General features: G+C 31.1%; 1 protein-coding gene across 17 annotated transcripts in view; it reads right to left on the bottom strand.

The window, feature by feature from the left end:
• Positions 1–19,151, bottom strand: part of LOC145326152 (glyoxalase domain-containing protein 4) — a 23,946-nt gene extending 4,795 nt beyond the window's left edge. For 6 of the 17 annotated variants that reach the window (XM_080169281.1, XM_080169284.1, XM_080169285.1 and 3 more), the window contains exons 1-9: positions 11,520–11,663; positions 9,438–11,328; positions 7,615–8,149; positions 6,918–7,010; positions 2,153–2,238; positions 1,670–1,732; positions 1,449–1,531; positions 980–1,070; positions 218–280 (exon numbers count right to left, since the gene is read on the bottom strand). In XM_080169281.1, the coding sequence (XP_080025407.1) occupies positions 218–280; positions 980–1,070; positions 1,449–1,531; positions 1,670–1,732; positions 2,153–2,238; positions 6,918–7,010; positions 7,615–7,693 (558 nt within the window). In that variant the 5' untranslated portion in view covers positions 7,694–8,149; positions 9,438–11,328; positions 11,520–11,663. Of the gene's footprint in view, positions 1–217; positions 281–979; positions 1,071–1,448; positions 1,532–1,669; positions 1,733–2,152; positions 2,239–6,917; positions 7,011–7,614; positions 8,150–9,437; positions 11,329–11,519; positions 11,719–12,069; positions 12,174–13,038; positions 13,145–13,776; positions 13,892–14,275; positions 14,390–15,120; positions 15,223–15,453; positions 15,520–16,270; positions 16,364–19,083 lie in introns of those variants that run through there. The other 11 variants (XM_080169296.1, XM_080169297.1, XM_080169293.1 and 8 more) reach the window with 11 other exon arrangements.

The raw sequence follows: 19,151 nt of genomic DNA, 5'->3' as shown, positions 1-19,151 counted from the left end.
AAATTGACAAACGTTGCAGTGAGTTTACTCATGAATTTTAGAACTAAAAAAGTTACATTAAACTAAAATATGTAGGTAGGTAAGCAATATTTTTTTAAAATTAAGATAAAGGTAAGTAGGTACAATAATAGGTCTTTTTAAAACCAGGCAAAAAATTGCACCGGATACGCAAATTCACTCCTTCCGCAAAACTTAAATAAATAGGTATGCAACCAACCTTATGCAAAAATAGTTGTGCTTGATTTGAACCAAACTCAAGTATTTGTTCTCTATCATCTGCCTAAATTAAGGAATATCATTAGAAATTGGATACAATAGTTTTATTGTTCTAAAAAATAAATAAAGTAAGGAATAAAATAAATATAGGAATTCTAGAGCCCTAATAAATAAATCGAACCAATAGGAATACAGTAAAGGAGCCATCAAATCATATTATTGGTTATAAAGTGTACACTTTTTTGGCACGAAAGGGCAGTTATTTATACATTCATACAACTTTTGAATAGTTGAATTTCTAATAAATCTTAGCTTGGAGAAATCAAATCATTTCATCCAAATTTATGGTCCCTCGTAAAATGTTATTAAATAACTAAATACAAACAAAGATCTTCATTTGCTTGAAATTACATTTTACGTTGGACGGATTATTGTGTATGAATCATTGTGATAAAACCAGCGTTGCGGAGAAGTTTGATTTTGGTGCGGCTCCGGCTCCGCGGAGCCGCCTGTGAAAATGACGGCTCCGATCTAAAATAAAAAAAACTCAACAAATTTTTTTGGTAAGTCTATTTTTGACTATTGAAGGTTTTAAAAGTTAAATTTTTGATAGAAATGGACTTGAAAAATTAAAAGGGGGATTTACCAAATTAAAATTAATAAAAAAAAAGGCTCCAACTCCGGCAAAACATGGCGGCTCCGGCTCCACAACGCTGGATAAAACAAAAACCCACTACAAATATTATTTCAATGGAATATTCACCTTAACAATATTCATACCCAACAGCCCATTCCAGTATTTGACACTTCTATCCATATCTGAGACAGAGATGCCAACACTCATAACAGGGTCTCTAAATATTTATATTCCTATACTTGATACTTGTATTCATATCTGAGACAGAGATGCCAACACTCATAACTGGATCCCTAAATATTTATATTCCTATACTTGATACTTGTATCCATATCTGAGACAGAGATGCCAACACTCATAACTGGATCCCTAAATATTTATATTCCTATACTTGATATTTGTGTCCATATCTGAGACAGAGATGCCAACACTCAAAACTGGGTCTCTAAATATTTATATTCCTATACTTGATACTTGTATCCATATCCAGGACAGATTACCAACGCTCATAACTGGATCCCTAAATATGTATAGCCTTTTGCCTTAGTAGGAATGATACCAAATACCTTTAAATTGAAAAAGATATCTAATATACCTGTCTTTAGGTTGAGGTTGATCAACAAGGATGAATTTATACCCAGAAGGAGAACACAAACTGTATCTAGAATTACCAATATCCTAAAAATTAGATAATTTTAGGCTTTGGTTAAATTCATAAAAACATAATTTTTGGAACAAATACCTAAATAGTAACACTAATTATTTTTTAAATTTTATCAGAATTTGACTTTTCCCGATTAAGAATAAAGTTTTTACCTGAATTGGCAGGGAAGCTTCTTTGGCTCTAGCAAGAGCCTCACTTGACTGGATAGTTATTCCCTAAAAAATATATATATATCCAATAAGACTTTAATCAATAATTTTGATACGTCCAAAAGTTCTTTTATAAGCACAGCTTCTCTATAATTCACCATGCCTGTTTGTAAATCTGTCAACACTATGGGAAAATTTGATTTTCTAGGTTATCAATTAAGATAGACAGCTAAAATTGTTGGTTAAGATGCCCTGTACCAATGAGCTTCCAATATATAATTTACTTGTTCTATTGGACTATTGGTCACCCTTGAAAGGATATAGGTAGAGACCTACTTTTTACAAACGTTTCGTGATTTGTTGCATATTTTCTCTTTTTTTTTTGTATTTTTGGTAATAGAACATCTGCTCTATAAAACACACTTAGTCTGTTTGTCCATCCATGGAAGTTGAAGTGGGGCACGGACGCCAATAACATGAATATACCTGAAAGTCATTACCCAGCTTGTAGCTGCTGATATTGTAATTGTAGGTCAGTTCTAGAACAAAGTGGTTGTCTTCTGGTCCGTAACCTGACAATAGAGACATTCATTATAGAACAGCTTCGCTACAAGCGCTACATGTCTGTCATAAGAAACACGATGTTCAATAAAAAGATAGCATGTGTGTTTTGTAGAGTATACTATGAATTTTATTTTGTCTCGAATTTTATCAACTATTTTAATGAGGTTTATTTACTTCAATGTGGGTACAAAACAAAGATATTCTTATTTACAAATCACAATAATAATGAACTTTTAAGTTGCATTTTAGGGGTTATTTAACATTTATCCTTGTACTTGTCAAACGTTCGTACAATCTCGGTCTATTAGTTGTCTGCTATCCTTACATATTCATATTTATCTAAACCCCCTTTTTTAGAAAATGAAATCAGAATAAAAAAACATGCTTTTAATATTAAATAGACAGTACATTAGGTAATTTCAAAAAAAAAATTTTTGGTCGCGGTTCAAATACCTGTTCTATACATAAAAATAAGCAATACTATGATTTTTTTTGGTTCTATCTTGATTCTAAGTGGTAGAAGGTAAAATCAAGATTTTTCGAAAATACGCGAAGAATGAATCTTTAAACCTGAACATTAAGGTTATCGGTTACCGGTCTTTAGGCTGTCCTAAGGGCACCGGTTTATCATTTTAGACCATAAGTTCAAACGGTAACTGCCTTTCATTTGCCTTGCCATTTCTAAAAAGATATAGAACGCCTTTCTGGCCCATCTGTGGTCTGAGATCTGAAAAATTTGTCAAACCAAGGATCCCTTTGTACTCTAAAGTCATGTATCAAGAACTGAAAAACATCGAAGTTTCAACCTAGTTTTAAAGACAATAACTCTAAAATTGGCCACAGATGAGCTAGGAAAATGTTCTTTAGCATTTAAGTAATGGCATTGGATTCTACTAGGAGGTACCATTTAAACATATATTCTGAAACGACATGAAAGGTGGCATTAAAGTCAAGAACTGAAAATATTTTAAGATTCTTGGATTTTGGTAATTATTGGGTTAGTATATTGGCCATAGAATCAGTTCTAGGTGTCCAAATCACTTCCAAAGGTGTTTTTGTTGTCAGGGTAATATGCTGGGTCAGATATTTTACCTAAGACCAATAAAACTGACCCTTTAATGACTTGACTTGGCGATATGGTATGACCTCCCTGTAAGAGATAGAGTATGTCAGTTAGTATGTACTAAGACATTTATCCATTAGTATCTGTATTCCTTTTTTAAAGATATTTCAATTTTAAAGCGTTTTACAGCAATTCTTACAAAAAAAAACGAAAATGGCAAATTATTGCAAATTTTCATCAAACAAGGATGACAACAACCATAAAAGCGAAGCTCCAAACTGGTAGGACAAACGAAAATGAACACTTATTGAGTGTCAGAATTGAATAAGCAGAATACAAATGTATAAGTCGAAAAAAATAGTACATTTTTGGAAAACTGCTTAAATACAGGATACTGTTTAAGGACATACTTAAATTTTTAGAGCTTGATTATAGACATGTTTTACTTATATAATTGTACCTTGTTGTAATAGGAATCAGTATTTCAAAAATCAGATGAAAAGGATATTTACTTCATATAAAAATGGATATAAGGACATTTTGTTAACATTTGATTTATATATTTGCTACGCTTCCTAAATCATACTTTACTGTTATATGAATCATTATGTCTAAATTAACTGTCTTGGAAAGATGGACAGTCGGACCGACCCTAATGTTTGCAAGACTTTTGCCCTTCTGGTTTAAGCTGGGTGAGAAATAGACTTTCAGCCCTTAAAGTTTTCTCTTTGTTATGATAATAGCTATCTATAGACACATTAACAACCCGTCTTCAGGGTACAAATTTTAGACTAGGCATCCTTTAATGTTATCTCCTACTCACAATAATACCTTTCTCAAATACCTTAAACACCATTCTAGCCCAACTCTAGCGAGATTAGAGCACCTGTGCCAGCAGGCAGGTTGAAAGATGGACTTTTCGAGCTCCATGGTTTCAATCCTTCAATGGAGCCTTGGTAACACTTTTTTTCAGATCTCAGCTCACAGAAGGGCCAGAAAGACGCTCTTTAGCTTTTTAGAAATGGCAAGGAGAATGAAAGGCAATTGCCATTTGAACTTATAGTCTAAAATTGCTTTAAGTTGCCTTTAAGGCAGCCCAAAGACGGGTAACCAAGAACCTCAATGTTTTAGATAATTCGCATATTGGCAAAAAAATGCAAAATCACCTTCTACCACTAAGAATGCTTCTAGAAAGCTAAAATTGCATATATAAGCTTATATTTATGCATAGAACAGGTATTTGTACCGCGACCTTTGATTTTCTTCATTTGGTTACATTATGAAATTACCTACAGTACATAGCACAGACTTAAAAGTTTTCAATAAACATTTTCTTTATAATATAAGGATAAAAAATATTGTAGTGCAATTAGTATATAAATTTCTATTATCAATTAAAAAAAATAAACAGCGATCGATATTTAATAGGCCAAACAGGAAAATACTGAATAAATTCAGTTAAATTTTCTAAATTAACAAGGTCAAAATAGTTAATAGGAATGTTTTTGTTATAAAGAGAAAAACAAGAATGGAAGAAAAACAGTATCTATAAGTACTTAGCAAAGGAACAAAATAATATATCTTCCAGTATTGCTTTGAAATCGATTAATATCTGCTGGATTAGAACAGCTTCTCAGCCTTACTGCAAAATCATGTACACGGTGTTTCAGAAAAAACTGCGTTTTCCGTTTTTCTGACACAACCAGAAGGAATACAGAAAAACGATTATATGTCCTTATTCTCTGTAAAAAAGTATATCAAATTTATAACAGGTGTTTTTCATTATCTCTAAAAATACGGCCTCTATGATAGGTACATAGTTTCCAAAATGCTTTATGTGAAAAATGTTGTGCAAGAAAAATTAAAATAACTCTTCTTATATGTATAAAAAAATCGTAGAATTTCAATATTAATTTAGAAAAAGGTATAAGAAAAGTACCTTAATGAGTTTTAAAGGTGAAATGCTTTTTAGCTCCTCACAAAAGCATTTTTAAGAAACTGCAATTTGTCATTTTTTCACATTTCTTGATTGTGATGCATTTGCAGTAAAAGAATCTTCTTTAATAACGTAGGTTATAGTAGAAAGAAAAAGCTCCTTTTTATTTGACAAAAAAATCTCTAAAGACAAAAAAGTTATTGAAGTTTGAATTTTTTTTATTGAAGCATTTAATCACAACTTATGGATAAATTATGAGTTTATATCTTAACCTGTCAATCAAATTAAAGGATTATAGGAATAAATGAGGGGTGGGGATTTACGAACATGAGCAATTTTTAAGGTCATGTTTCTTAAGTAGGGTAAAGCGGGGCGATCTCGGTTTTGAGGTGAAGTCGGTATTTTTTTGACCACATTCATTAAATGACATTTTTCTCCATGTTCTAATCGACTGACAGAAAAAAACATAAAATCAAATTTGTTCCTTATTAAATTGCCTTCAAGAAAGTATAAAATGAAATTTTTGTGAGATGAATTTTTAGGTCTTAATTTTGGGACTTTCCCTCTAAGAGTTAGTGGGGCAAAAGACCCCCCCAAACACTAAAATTTTAAGTTATGAGCTTATTTTTAAAGATACCGAACTGATTTTTTAAATGGAACCTATTATTACATAGATGAGTTGATTAGCCACCCCATATTTCATTTTTGCACTTTACTTCTAGGTGCTATTGGAGTAACACAACCCCCCCAAATACAAAATTTATAAGTTTTGAGCTTACAAGCCCCTAGAGGTATAGTGCAAAAATGAAATATGGGATGGCTAATCAACTCATTTATGCAATAAAAGTTTCCATTAAAAAAATCAGCTCGATATCTTAAAAAATAAGCTCATAACTTAAAATTTTAGTGTTTGGGGGGGTCTTTTGCCCCATTAGCTCCTAGAAGGAAAGTCACAAAATTCAATTTTCAAAGTTTTACAGGTAGATCCAATCATATGTGAGAGTTTACAAAAAGAATTAGGTTGATAGCTATAAAAACAAGCCCAAACGGCCGGGCCAAAATTTGATACTGAATTTTCATTTCCTATAACTGTACAAACTTCCCCCCCCCCCTTATTTTTTTGTACTCCTTATGGTTGTTTCCCAAATTTGGAAAACGCAGTTTTTTTTAAACGCCCTGTATAGCATCGGTTTACTGACAATTTTCTATGACTATCGGAGTAGTCAATACAAAAAAAGCCCTCTACTTTTGGAAATAGATAAGAAAATCACTTTAAGCCCAAAACGTTTCAGGCCGTACATTTAGAAATTAACTATAAATTGATTGTAATGAAAGGAGGGAGGGGACAGTCTACTGTAGGTTTAACTAGTACCTAAAGATTTAAAATTACGTCATCTTATTCGTTGGCTCAAAAACTTTCGGTACTTTTATTGAATTTAAATATTCACAAGAGGTATATTATCTAGGGTTGGGCCGGATATCCGGTGTGGCCGGATAACCGGATATTTGCCGGATATCCGGCGTTGACCGGATATCCGGCCGGATACCGGATATCCGGCATTTGAAATCAGCCGGATATCCGGTATCCGGTATCCGGCCAAAAAAGTATCCGGCCCAACCCTAATTATCCATCTTCCATTGTCTTATCCCTGACTGAAGATGCATGCTGTAGTATTAGAAAATCTTACCTATCATAGTTTTAGACCATTTTCCATCATAAGGGCCGTTGCAGGCAGCCTCGCAACCCTTCTCAAATTCTTCATGTCGCAAAACTGTCATACCTAAATTATAGAAAAAAAGGTGCAGATAAATAAGTATAACCACAAGTTTAATCAGTGTTACGGATCCACTTGATTTTTAGTGGCTACGGCTCCGCGGAGCCACCGTTGAGAAAAGTGGATCCGGATCCTAACTAAAATTTAAAAAAAACAATAAAAAAATAGATGTAGAAGATTTTCTATACTGTCTATGACGATAAAAAAAATATTTATATATGTCAACTAAGAAATAAGCTGAAGTAGCAAAGCACAAAAAAATCATTAATAAGAATACAGACAAGTAGATTTAAAGAGCATCTGTTGAAATCAATATATATTTTAGATAGAAAAAGTCATAAAACATCGCAATTAAATCTAGTCCCAGCTTGTTCCAAATCATTACTGCAAAACGTTTAAATATTTTTGTATAACAGTGTGCCCAGATGAAAGTTTTTAAAAATCTTTTTTTCTAAATATTTTACAGCTACCCCCGGATCCACGCTACCAGTAATGGATCCAAATCCAGCCAAATATGGTGGATCCGGCTCCAGCTCCGGATCCGCAACACTGATATTAATACAACACTCACATGTTATCAATCGGGTTTACGAACAAAAAAAAAATTTACCCAAAATATTCTTGTAGAAGTTGATAGAATCTTTTCTGTTGCCAATCTTAAAAACCCAATGTAAGCTTCTTATTGCCATGATCAATAGATTTTGTCAGTCTGAAAAAATCATATTTTGTAAAAAGAGGCAGAAGTATGGAAAAACGGACACACAAATGGTCACAAGAATATTAATATATAATAATTAATTACATTTTCACTTCTCATAAAAATATCAACAACTAATCATTAACATTTAAAAAGAGAAAGAAAAAAATATAAAAAAAACATTAGAAAACGATTTACAAGAAAAAAACGTAAAAGTCAATTTTATATACTTATAGACGTAATTATATAGTGTACATAATAACTTATATGAAATAAAATTTTTGAAAAATTGATTTTTAATGCTTTTCTAGCAAAATATTTTATGATAATTACAGCAGAAACTATTATTAATAATATTCACTAAACAGAGTTTGCATTATTATTATACTAAGGGTAACTTAAATCTAAAATATGTAATTTTTTTAAATAATAAAAATTTTAACTGATTCTTAACATTAAACAAGGATGACAACATCCATAAGTAGCGAAGCACAAAATTTCGTGGATGGGAATGACCGTCATGGTTGTTTTCTTCAAACAACGGGAAATTTAATTTTGATATCTAAAACAGAAAAAATTTTGAAAATCGGATCATAAACACCAAAGATATGGGGAAAAATGTAAAAAATTGAAAATAGCCAAAACCCTGCAAAAAGGCAGTCTGACCATTATTGTTGTTTTCTTCAAACGACGGGGAATTTAATTTTAACATCTTTAACTGAAAAAATTTGAAAATTGGACTAAAAACACCAAAGATATGGGGGAAAATGTAAAAAAATATAAAATAGCCAAAAACCTGCAAAAAAGGCAGTCTGACCTTCATAGTTGTTTTCTTCAAACGACGGGCAATTTGATTTTGATATCTATAACTGAAAATTTTTTGAAAATCGGTTCATAAACACCAAAGATATGGTGGAAAATGTAAAAATAGCTAAAAACCTGCAAAAAGGCAGTCTGACCGTTATTGTTGTTTTCTCCAAACGACGGAAAATTTAATTTTGATATCTTTAACTGAAAGAATTTTGAAAATCGGACCATAAACACCAAAGATATGGGGGAAAATGTGGAAAATCTAAAAATAGCCTAAAACCTGCTAAAAAGCCGTCCGACCGCCAGTGATGTTTTATAGTTAATTGTGCTCCTTAATAATGGGAATGTTGTCAAAAAATTTCAGAATTCTATCTTTTATAGGAGCTGAGTAAATCCCATTTCCCCCATAGCGTTACGGACTGACGGACTGACGGACTGACGGACTGACTGACTGACTGACTGACTGACGGACGGACAAAGTGAATTATAGAGTAGCTTCGCTACTAAAAATAACTTGTTATGTAAGGTTAAGTTTACTAATTTAATTATTGGAGTGCAGAAAAAAATGGAAAAAAGAGCAGAAAATTATTTAATTAGTCGGCAAATTTGCGTGGATTAAACAGGAATATGGATAATGATTCTAATCCACTAGTGGATGGGCGCTGGTCTAATCATATTTCAACATTTTGTCCATTTTACACATGTGGTAATTGGGTTTGGAACAAAGCCTTAGGTATGTAGGCTTTTTTTTATGGATTTCTTTAACTGTAAGAAAACTTTTTAAAAGCTGCATTTAAGAATGTTTAATGGACAAAGATAGAGAAAAGCTAGCATATCAAATTTTTAACCCTATCCTTGTTTTTGATTAATCATTATCCATGTTTCTATAAAGATAAGGAAAAACTTGAACAAATTTTAACACTTACATAACAATATTAGTGTGTAAATAATAACATTATAATTCTATGGAGGACAATAACTGGGAAAAATTCATCATTTTGAAAGTAAACAACCATTCCACCCTCTTTTCTTTCAAGATGATTGGGTAAGATTCTATTTATGTGAGGTATTTTGACATTGAAGTTTAATCAGGGGTGAGGAGGGAGTCGTAATGGTGCTTTACCTACAGTTAATCAGAATTAACCCCATAACTAGTATTAAACAAAAATCACTAAATAACTGAACTTTATTGTTTTTGAACACGAGGCACATCTTTACTATTGCTTATAACTTTGTTTCTTTAAAAAATTAACTTTTTGCATTTTGAAATTATGATATGAAACATAAATTTGAATTGGCACAATAGTATTAAGGCATTTATTTTAAACATGCAAAACCCAAGAAAATTGTTTATTTTTATCTCATTAGAATTCAAATACTTAAGTTGTGTACCAGAAAAAAAAATCTTTCAAATGAAAAGGTATCATATACAATGAAGTTAAAACTCTAACTATGTGCAAAGAAAGAACTGTTTATTATAAAGATAATAATAATTATGAAAACTTAAGTTTCATAATATTGCTTTGCTTGCTTCGCCTTCCACAAGATTTCAAAGATCTTTTTCTTCACATTTTATACGTTGGTATCTTTGATATTGTTGTATTATTAATTCTTAATGACCAAAGCATCAGATGTTTTAGATAAATTAGTCTTTAATATTATCATTTTGGGTTTCTTTAACATTTTTTTCGGTTACAATCAAACCATTCAAATACCTTATATGACCCTATGATTATATCTAGTAAAAGAAATAATATTTCAATTATTATGAAGAAAAAATATTTCTAATCATCAAAAGAATTAAGTCTTTAATAAGAGGTAATACACAAGAACAAAATTCTTGACAAAATATAATATTTAGTAAAAATTTCTTCAAAACCTTGTACTATTAACAGAAATATACATATAATCTGATTTCTTGAAAAGTCTGAGCTTAAAATATAATTCTCCTTCTTTATTTTAGGTAAAACTTAAAGAAAATAAAAAGTTTTATGATATATGCTTCTAACTCAAAGCATATATATATATTTCTACATAAATTTTGGATCTTTCAATTTCAAATCAAAGAGTTTAATATTTTTTAATAACTTAAAGGCAGCTCTTACCCAAAAGGCTAGCTTCGGAGCTTACTTTCAAGCTTTATGAAATCCAGCCCATGAACTTTTTTTTAATATATAAGAAACAAACTCTACACGTACAGGCGTATTTACCCTAGCCGCGTATTTAAAGTTTTGACTATTAAATATCTCTCTAGGCTTTTTTGGGTAGGTTCTCACGGTTTGTGAGTATCGGATGTTTGGTCAGCCGTTTAGTTGTCAGCACCCATAAGTTATTACAAAGATAAAACTACCTATTCTGCTCGAAATTTCAAATCAATGAACTTGATAAAAAAAAATTCAGTAACCTTGCGGTATAAAGGTAATGATTAAACTGGTTAGTTTTACTTTATTCTATTTACATTGTACAATACACCACAAGTTATTGGGCGGAGGTTTTAATTCAGATTATTTTTGTACCCTTCATATGAAAATGTACCTAAAGACAATTTGTTTAAACCAATCGCTTTATATTTTTATTTAAGTATTTTTTAATTTTTTTACTTCTTTTTTAAATAAAAATCTGCTGCAAACGAACGGTGGGCAAAAAATATTAAAACACCCCCAACAAAAAAGGATTAAAAAATAATGAAGTTGAACTTACCGTTTTATACTTTTTGTTTCAGTAAATGAAACAAATTAAGATATTAACTGTATGTTAAGACTTAAGTGTAATTTTAATATAAATACTACAAAATAATAATATTTTATGTACATTTTACTAAATAAGTGTGCATTCTCTTCCGCATATGATTACACAATCAAGTCATCAGAAACGAATGTTATAGAAACTGTGACTTTCCTTCTTCATCCAACTTGTCAACAAACGTACCCTCTTGATTTTTTACTATCGAGTCGTTTATAATAAGAAACTCCGTAATAATGTGATACTATGCGGATTCAAATGCACACCTACTATATACATTTATCCTGTACGAATGTACAGTCTACTTTAGGTGTAATTTTTCTGTACAGATAAACTAAATGTTTTGTTACTGCAGGGTGTGTGTGTGAGAGAAAGTGAGAGATGTAATTTTTTTCTGGTTTTTCATCTTTTATCAGTTCATGCGTTTTTTCTTCCTCATTGGTTCAGACAATAACAGAGACTGTCCTAAAAATTAGTTCAAGTTGTTGTATGCTCTTAAAAAAATCTTGAAGTACGGTAGGATGATACAGTAGGATGTCTGTGTGTCAATCAAATCATCCCCTTTCTCAGTATCTAAATGTCTGTCAATCTATGTGTGGCTGTAAATATGTATCTATCCATCTGTCTGTTACTGTTAATCCATCTACATATCTATCTATAACAAGGGCATTTAAACGTGCCATCCTATGGAAACAAATTTTTCTCTCTTTTTGAATCCTGATATTATTCTGAAGTACAGATTGTCCAATTAAATAGTATTTATATATTTGGTTCTACCTATCTATCTGTCTGTCTGTCTATCTATATATTCCCTACCTCTCTGAATCCTGATATTATTCTGAAGTACAGATTGTCCCGGCTGAATGGTGACAGTCTGTGTGGCAGGGGCCAGAGTAACTGTACTTCCACTCACTGTCAGGCTAAACAAAAATATTTTTCATAGAAACTGCACACAAAAATATAAACATAAATGGGATTATAACCATATGAATCGTTTACAGCATGTGCTTATAAGGGAGGGGGCGGAAGTGACACTTTTTGAAACCAAAACTAAAAGTCAAAGGAACTGAACTGAATAAAGAGTTACAGCTCTAAGATTTTGCATGGCATTTGCCTTAATGATGTACAATATGGAACTGTGAAGAAACGGCGGCGGAACCGCCGTTTCCCGCCGAAATTTCTTCCTTACATTTTCTCTTGACATTTGTAAAATTTTACACTAATTTAACATTGACATGTTTGAAATCTTGAAAATATAAGAGAAATTATTATGAAAAAAAAAGTTTATCTCAGATGATTGACAACTGTCTACTTTGGCAAAAAATACAAAAAAAAATTTTAATGGGAAACAACAATTTTCGGCGGGAGCGATGGTTTCGCCGCCGTTTTTTCACAGTTCCATATTGTACCTCTTTCAAGCAACTGTCATGTCAAACTTCAGAGCTGTAACTCTTTAGTTCAGTTACTTTGACTTTTATTTTTGGTTTAAAAAGTGTCACTTCCGCCCCCTCCCTTTTTAACTCCAATAAGCGAGCCCCAAATGCTCAGTCAAATTACCTGGCATAACTTGACCAAAGTTGTTCATATTTTTACACATTTTTTCACAAAATGACACACTAAATTTCACTACTTGAAATTTTAAAAAGGAAGGGAGAAAACCCTAGCCTCTATGCTAACATTCTTGTAAATTTGACTATCTATCCTAACAATAAGTTAAGAAATATCCAAAGAATTTAAAAACGCAACATCTTAATATTTGCAGCTGAAATTGATTTGTTTCCTTACCTCTTAGTAGCCAAAGAGACACCGTTGCTAGAGTAAGCAGCAGAGTTGGGAGCAAGGGTTACTCCGGAGATTGTCTTTACCACGCTGCGACCTCCGTTACCAACAACTAAACAATGAAAAAGTATTAGATTTATTACCCTAGATGGTCAGTCAGAAATAATAATCCTTCCAACTTAAAAAGGAATTTATAGCAGATGATTGTTTTTGTTTATATTGGCCGGACTAATGCGTTGTAAGTTTAGACTTTCTATGTAATATGTATATTAAATTGAAGGTAATATCCTCTTAGAAATATTTTTTTCAATTTTAATACCCCCTTCCTCCCCTCCCCCCTTCCGACAGAACTATAAACACTGGCCGCGGCGCTCGGCACCCTTGCCTGCCTAGTCGCAGCGCTCGGCCCCCTAGCCTGCCTAGACGCAGCGCTTGGCCCTCTTGTTGAAAAATCTGTATTTTTTTCTTATAGGAAAAAGTGTCTTATTTGAAGAAAATAAGATTATGGGTTTATATTTTAGTATATCGAACTACCCCCTTCCCCTATATACAAAATATAATTTCGTAGTTCAAAACACCCCAATCCTTATACAAAAGTGTCCCCTCATGGCAATTTTGTTTCAAGGGGTGGGAGGTAATGTTCAAAGCCACCCATCCCCTCCCAAAAAAAGAAGCACGACTATGGTGCTTAAATATGTTTTTTTAAAATAAAAAAAAGCTACGACGCATAAAAATTGTACTTACGATTAATCTGATTAAGAGGATTATTGGCCGTGTCCGTGACAAGTGTAGCTGTAGTAGTTCCAATGGTAGAATCGTCATACACTCCTACCTCATCACCATTCTCAAAGATTATGTCCTAAAAAAAAAACAATTTCATAAAAAACAAGGATGGCATTTTAATATATTTGGATTTTAAAAGTCAAACCTTTTTGATTGATGCAACACAATAATATAAGCGGTTTAAGAGTACTTAAAATTATAATATTAATTTTCAGCTATTAACTACCTAACAGGATATAAAAATTTGTTTTTTACTCGTATATTTTTTTCTATTTTGAATAAATGATCGTATGAGCCAAAGGATTTATTTATACCTTAAGTGTCATTTATTACTTTTCAAATTTGTCAACCAATATTTTAATCTGTGTAATTTAGTTTATCATCATTGGGGATGTGCATCAATTTATCGTCAATTGTCTTATCCCTAAAATCTCTGTAATAAACTATCAAAAGAACGAACCTGTGCATTGAGATCCAGATCAGCCGCGATGATATTTTCATTATTTCTGGAGAGCAGCCCTCCCCCGGGAGAACCAAAGGAACTCTTAGTCTTCTCCAAGGCGCGGATTTGCATCTAGAAAATAAATCGATAATTTGTTAGTCACTCGGTTTAAAGTACTGCAAAATTCGTTGGTGTATTGCCTTTAATCTAGCCGCTTACCATCGCCGAATTACTATTCTTATCTAAAGATAGAATAATAATAATCCAAACTTGCAGCTTGGGAAAGTGTGACACACTCACACAGGGAAACTTTAAGGAAACCACTGTTTTAGAAGTTTCTATGTCCATATAAATTACGGGAAAACATTAAACTACTGAATTTGAGGAAAAAAATAAACATTTTTTACCATCATTGGGAGAAAAAAAACTGTGTAGGAGGTATGAAAAAAAGTAAATAAAATAAGGGGTACCTACTAAAAACATTTTTCCATTTTTACTCCTCCTGGAGGGAAAATTATGGGAGGATAAAAAAAAAACATTTTGCAAAAGGGGAAAAAATGAATCTTGTACAGAATATACAACCCTGACCTTGCTTCGGAAAGACATGAAAATAATTTATAAGAAACAAGAATATATTGAATTGTATTGAAAGTAAAACAAAGAATTGTAGATATAAGTTTTATTTAAATGCATTGATAGGTAGTTAGTTCTCTACCTATTACAAACCAACTTTTATTTTAAGTACAAAAATAAAGTCATTTTTTAAAATCTTTAAACTGTCAAAACAAATTTTGGATAGACCATTTGATGTAAATACGAAAATGCCCTAGGTACTTATTGAAGAAAAAACAAAGGAAACTGACCTCAAGCTGTGAATTCTGTTTTTTCAAGTCTTCAATTTCAGTCTGGTGCTTGGCAATCTTATTTTGCATCTGGGATATGTAATCTCCTGTCTTCTTCAGTACCTGCAAGCAATCAATTAATTCATTTAGTTATTGACTTGTGTTGATTTATTCTCGTGTATGTGGATGAATTACAGCAAATAGAAATAATGAATATATATTTAGTTAACTTAAATCTGGCTTACATATCAGAATCGGATATTAGGCCTTTAATTGGAGCTTATACCTTGCCTATATGAAAAAGCAAAATAGAGATAAGTTTTTGCTAAAAAGTAAATATTAAATTTTTCTCACCTGGGCTCTGGAAGTTTTATCTCCCCGCAGGGTTGGGATACACTCTTGAAGGCCACGGAAACTATCCTAAAATAAATTATAAATAAATATGGATTTTTATACCTGCCTTAAAAGGTATAGCTAAACTTTATTTTAAAAGATGATACATTAACTTGACTAAGTCAATTAGGTACAATGTCAACGCGTGACAATGATAGTTAAAACTTTAAAAGTCCGTAGAATACATTGTCCTATTAACTGGTGCAAGCACAACTTACCTACTAATTACCATGTAAAGTTTTTTTTTAAATCTATTAATCTAGTAAGATTTATATACAGGGGTGTATATTCTGCACAAGATTAATTTTTTTTCACCGGCTGCATAATTTAAATTTTTTTTCCCTCCTAGTTTTTCCCAGCAAGGAAGGGGATAAAATGGAAAAATATTTTTAAAACTCTTTATTTTTTTATTTATATTATCACCCCTCCCAAATATTCTTTTAGTTTTTTTTCACTAAAGAGTGGAGAAAAATGGGAAAAAATGCTTTCAATTCTCTTAATTTTTTTTTCTCCAACCACATATTTTTTATTCCCCCCTCCCCCCCCCTCAGCAGGGTCAAATTTGCAGAATATACACCCCTGTTTATATATCAGGAAAATAATAGACTTTGTGGGGCCTAAGCGTATCTCTCATATGTTGGCTAAATAACTTTGGATAATTTTAATAAACCTTGATTGGTTGGTTCAAACAAACATTGTACTAACTTTTCACATATAATGTAATCAACAAGAGGGGTAAATTTGTTGAATGTAACTAAACTCAAAACTAAAAACTTACTTTTATGCTGTCCCTGCGTTTTCTTTCCATAAGATTATGAAGAGCTCTCTTGTTATCAATATTTCCGCCAGATTGCACGGACACCAATCCATCCTGGGGTGACAATTGATTTATTATTCATTGGATGTTACACCAGATTATCATGTACTCTAATAAAGTGAAACTCGCTGCGGGCCAAATGACGAAAACCCCCATCCAACCCATCCCATTCATAATCCCCTGTCATAATATCCGGGTACATTCTATTTTAATTGCATAGATAGATTTATTCTTAAAGTTGTATTGTAAAGATTGAACAAGGAAGGAAATTTGAAATAATGGAAAGAAAACGAAGTAGCGGGTTTCGACTTATTTTCACAGTAGCTTTTTATAGCTTATTTAGGTTAGCACGGTTGGACCCTCAGAGGTCAAAACTTTATTTTAGTGTTTGGCCAAAATGACTTAGCAATTGTATCTGTAAGTACGTCTAATAACACCCTTTGCTATTTTTAAAATCCTAGAAAATTTTTTTTGCAAGAAAATTGCATAAATTCGCAACCTTTTTTAGAACCACTACATAACTCGAGTTTTAAAACTTTTTACATAAAATCCTTTTTACAAAAAATATCAATAATTACTTAAAATTAAACCTGAAAGAAAAAAATTCTCTATTACACGTGTTAATTTTCATGTTTTAGGTCTTTTTTTGAGGAAAACATAACTTCTCCTTTTTTGACAATAATATATTTTTTTAACAATTCAAAGTAAAATATAATAAAACTTAAACGATTTTTCTTGAATTATCAGTTGAAAATTTCATCAAACATGCAATTTAAGTGATGAAAATTTAATAAAATCATTTTTTGAATGTTTAGAATTACCCATTTTCTACATTTAAAACAAAATGTTAACAAAATTTAAAAACATTCTAACATATAACTTCAAAAATCAATAACATTTTATAAAAAGATGTTTCAAAAAATAAATCATTAAAAGGTATTAAAATGCATTTGAAATTACTTAAAATTAAAACGAGAACATCTTTTTACACTGTATTATGTGAAATAGAGTTTAAATGACATGATTAGTGAATGAAATATTTCCTAAACTCATTAAGCCTTTTTGTGACTATATTAGAAATAATTTATTTTGTCTTATATTGTTTTTTTATTCAAATATTTGACAAAATTTTCCCTACGTCAATAAAATAAAGTCAGTTTTTTACTGTTTCCAGGTTTTTCTTTATAATTTTAACAATTAAATATAATATAAATCTTCATTATCTTTTATTTGAATTATCATACACATTAAAATGTGAAGTATAAGCTAGAATAGCACTTTTTTCAACGAATATTTTAATGACATTATATCAAAATAATTCCTCTTAAATATCACACAACATATGATTGGGAAGTATAGCCATTTCTTGGAGGTATAATATTTACAAAAATACCATTAATTCTGTTTTTATCAGAAGTTAAAAAAATTGAACAATTCTAAAACAATGGTTGGCTGTCTAGATATTGAGAACACTAAGACTACGGCTCTGTTCTATTGAAATAACGTTGCAAAAAGAGGGGTTCTGAAAGTAATTTACCTAATTTTATTAAAAGAACCAACAAGTACTGTCAGTATCTTTTTTCTTGTAATCTAGCAGACAATCAAATCATAACACAATTTTCATGATAAAATATTCAGGTTTCTACTTCACATTTTAAAAAATATACTGATCAATAAAATGTTCAAAATTTTATGTTGTACTAATTGAAAAAACATGTTGTAATTCTTATTTTAAAGTTACATTTTTATCCCTGACAAAATCATAGACGACTTTTAAAGGCATCTTATCTAAACTTTTTGAAGAAAAACTTAAAAACGTTAATTAAGTATGAAAACCATTTTTTCGATTTTTCTGAAGTTATTATCGCATTCTATGGGTTTTTTATTATCATTTACTTATATCGAAAGTGCCAAACATTGTACCCCAACTTATTCATTTAATAAAAAACGAAGCGTGTTAGGTAAAAGGTAATGATTGCCCCGCAGACTCAGGCTAGAAATAGTTCTAATTTGAAAATCCCTACTTCGTTTTCTTTCCATTATTTTTAATTCTTAATTTGAATTCTATTACCAAGTAAAATGATGACTGTAAGTAGTTATATGATTTGTCCCACAACGAAAACTTACAAGACATTTAATTTTCCAAGACTTTAAATCTAATTTAAATAAATCTTTGTCTTTACTGTTCTCTTATTTTTATTTTTTGTCTTGTAGTAGTTTTCTATATCCATTATTAAGAAAAATTTGAATATATTTTCATTCAATAAAATTCTAGCTAAACTTATATTTGATTACTTTCAGAAGTGTTAAATTTACGTGTATTTCACTTCAAAAACAGTTCAAAGGAAATATAATTTACGTAGGTTCGTAGAGTACAAACACAGGATTTAAAAGTTAAATAGAAATTTTAAAAAAAGAACAGTATTAATAACAAATCAAACATTTAATAGCACCTTTAACGTAAAGTTTATCGTAAAATAGACCTAACACTTTAAGGAGAATATTTCAATGATATTATTTACGTTTCCATGGGCAATGCCTATCTGTATAACTATGCAAGATACAATTGGTCCGGACCCACAAAACTGAAAACAATCATATGATTTTTAATTTTACCATACGCGGAAAGCTGTCTATAATACGATGCGATTAAAAAATATCCAGGACTATGAAAGTAAATAATTTACTTAGTCAAGTCTAGATTTTCAGACTTTAATATTCACTTCAGCACTATTAGTCGAAAATAGAGCTGAGGTTTAAAATAATCATCCTACCTCTTCAATGCCAATATCTTGATCGTCTTCTGACATTTTGTTGGTGACGGCTTAAAATCACTGAAGTC

Source organism: Acartia tonsa, chromosome 8 (genome assembly GCF_053477335.1).
Source record: "Acartia tonsa isolate MP-2025a chromosome 8, ASM5347733v1, whole genome shotgun sequence".
Taxonomy (NCBI): Eukaryota; Metazoa; Arthropoda; class Copepoda; order Calanoida; family Acartiidae; genus Acartia; species Acartia tonsa.
Note: the sequence above shows the minus strand (reverse complement) of the source record. Positions and strands in the feature narration are given on the sequence as shown.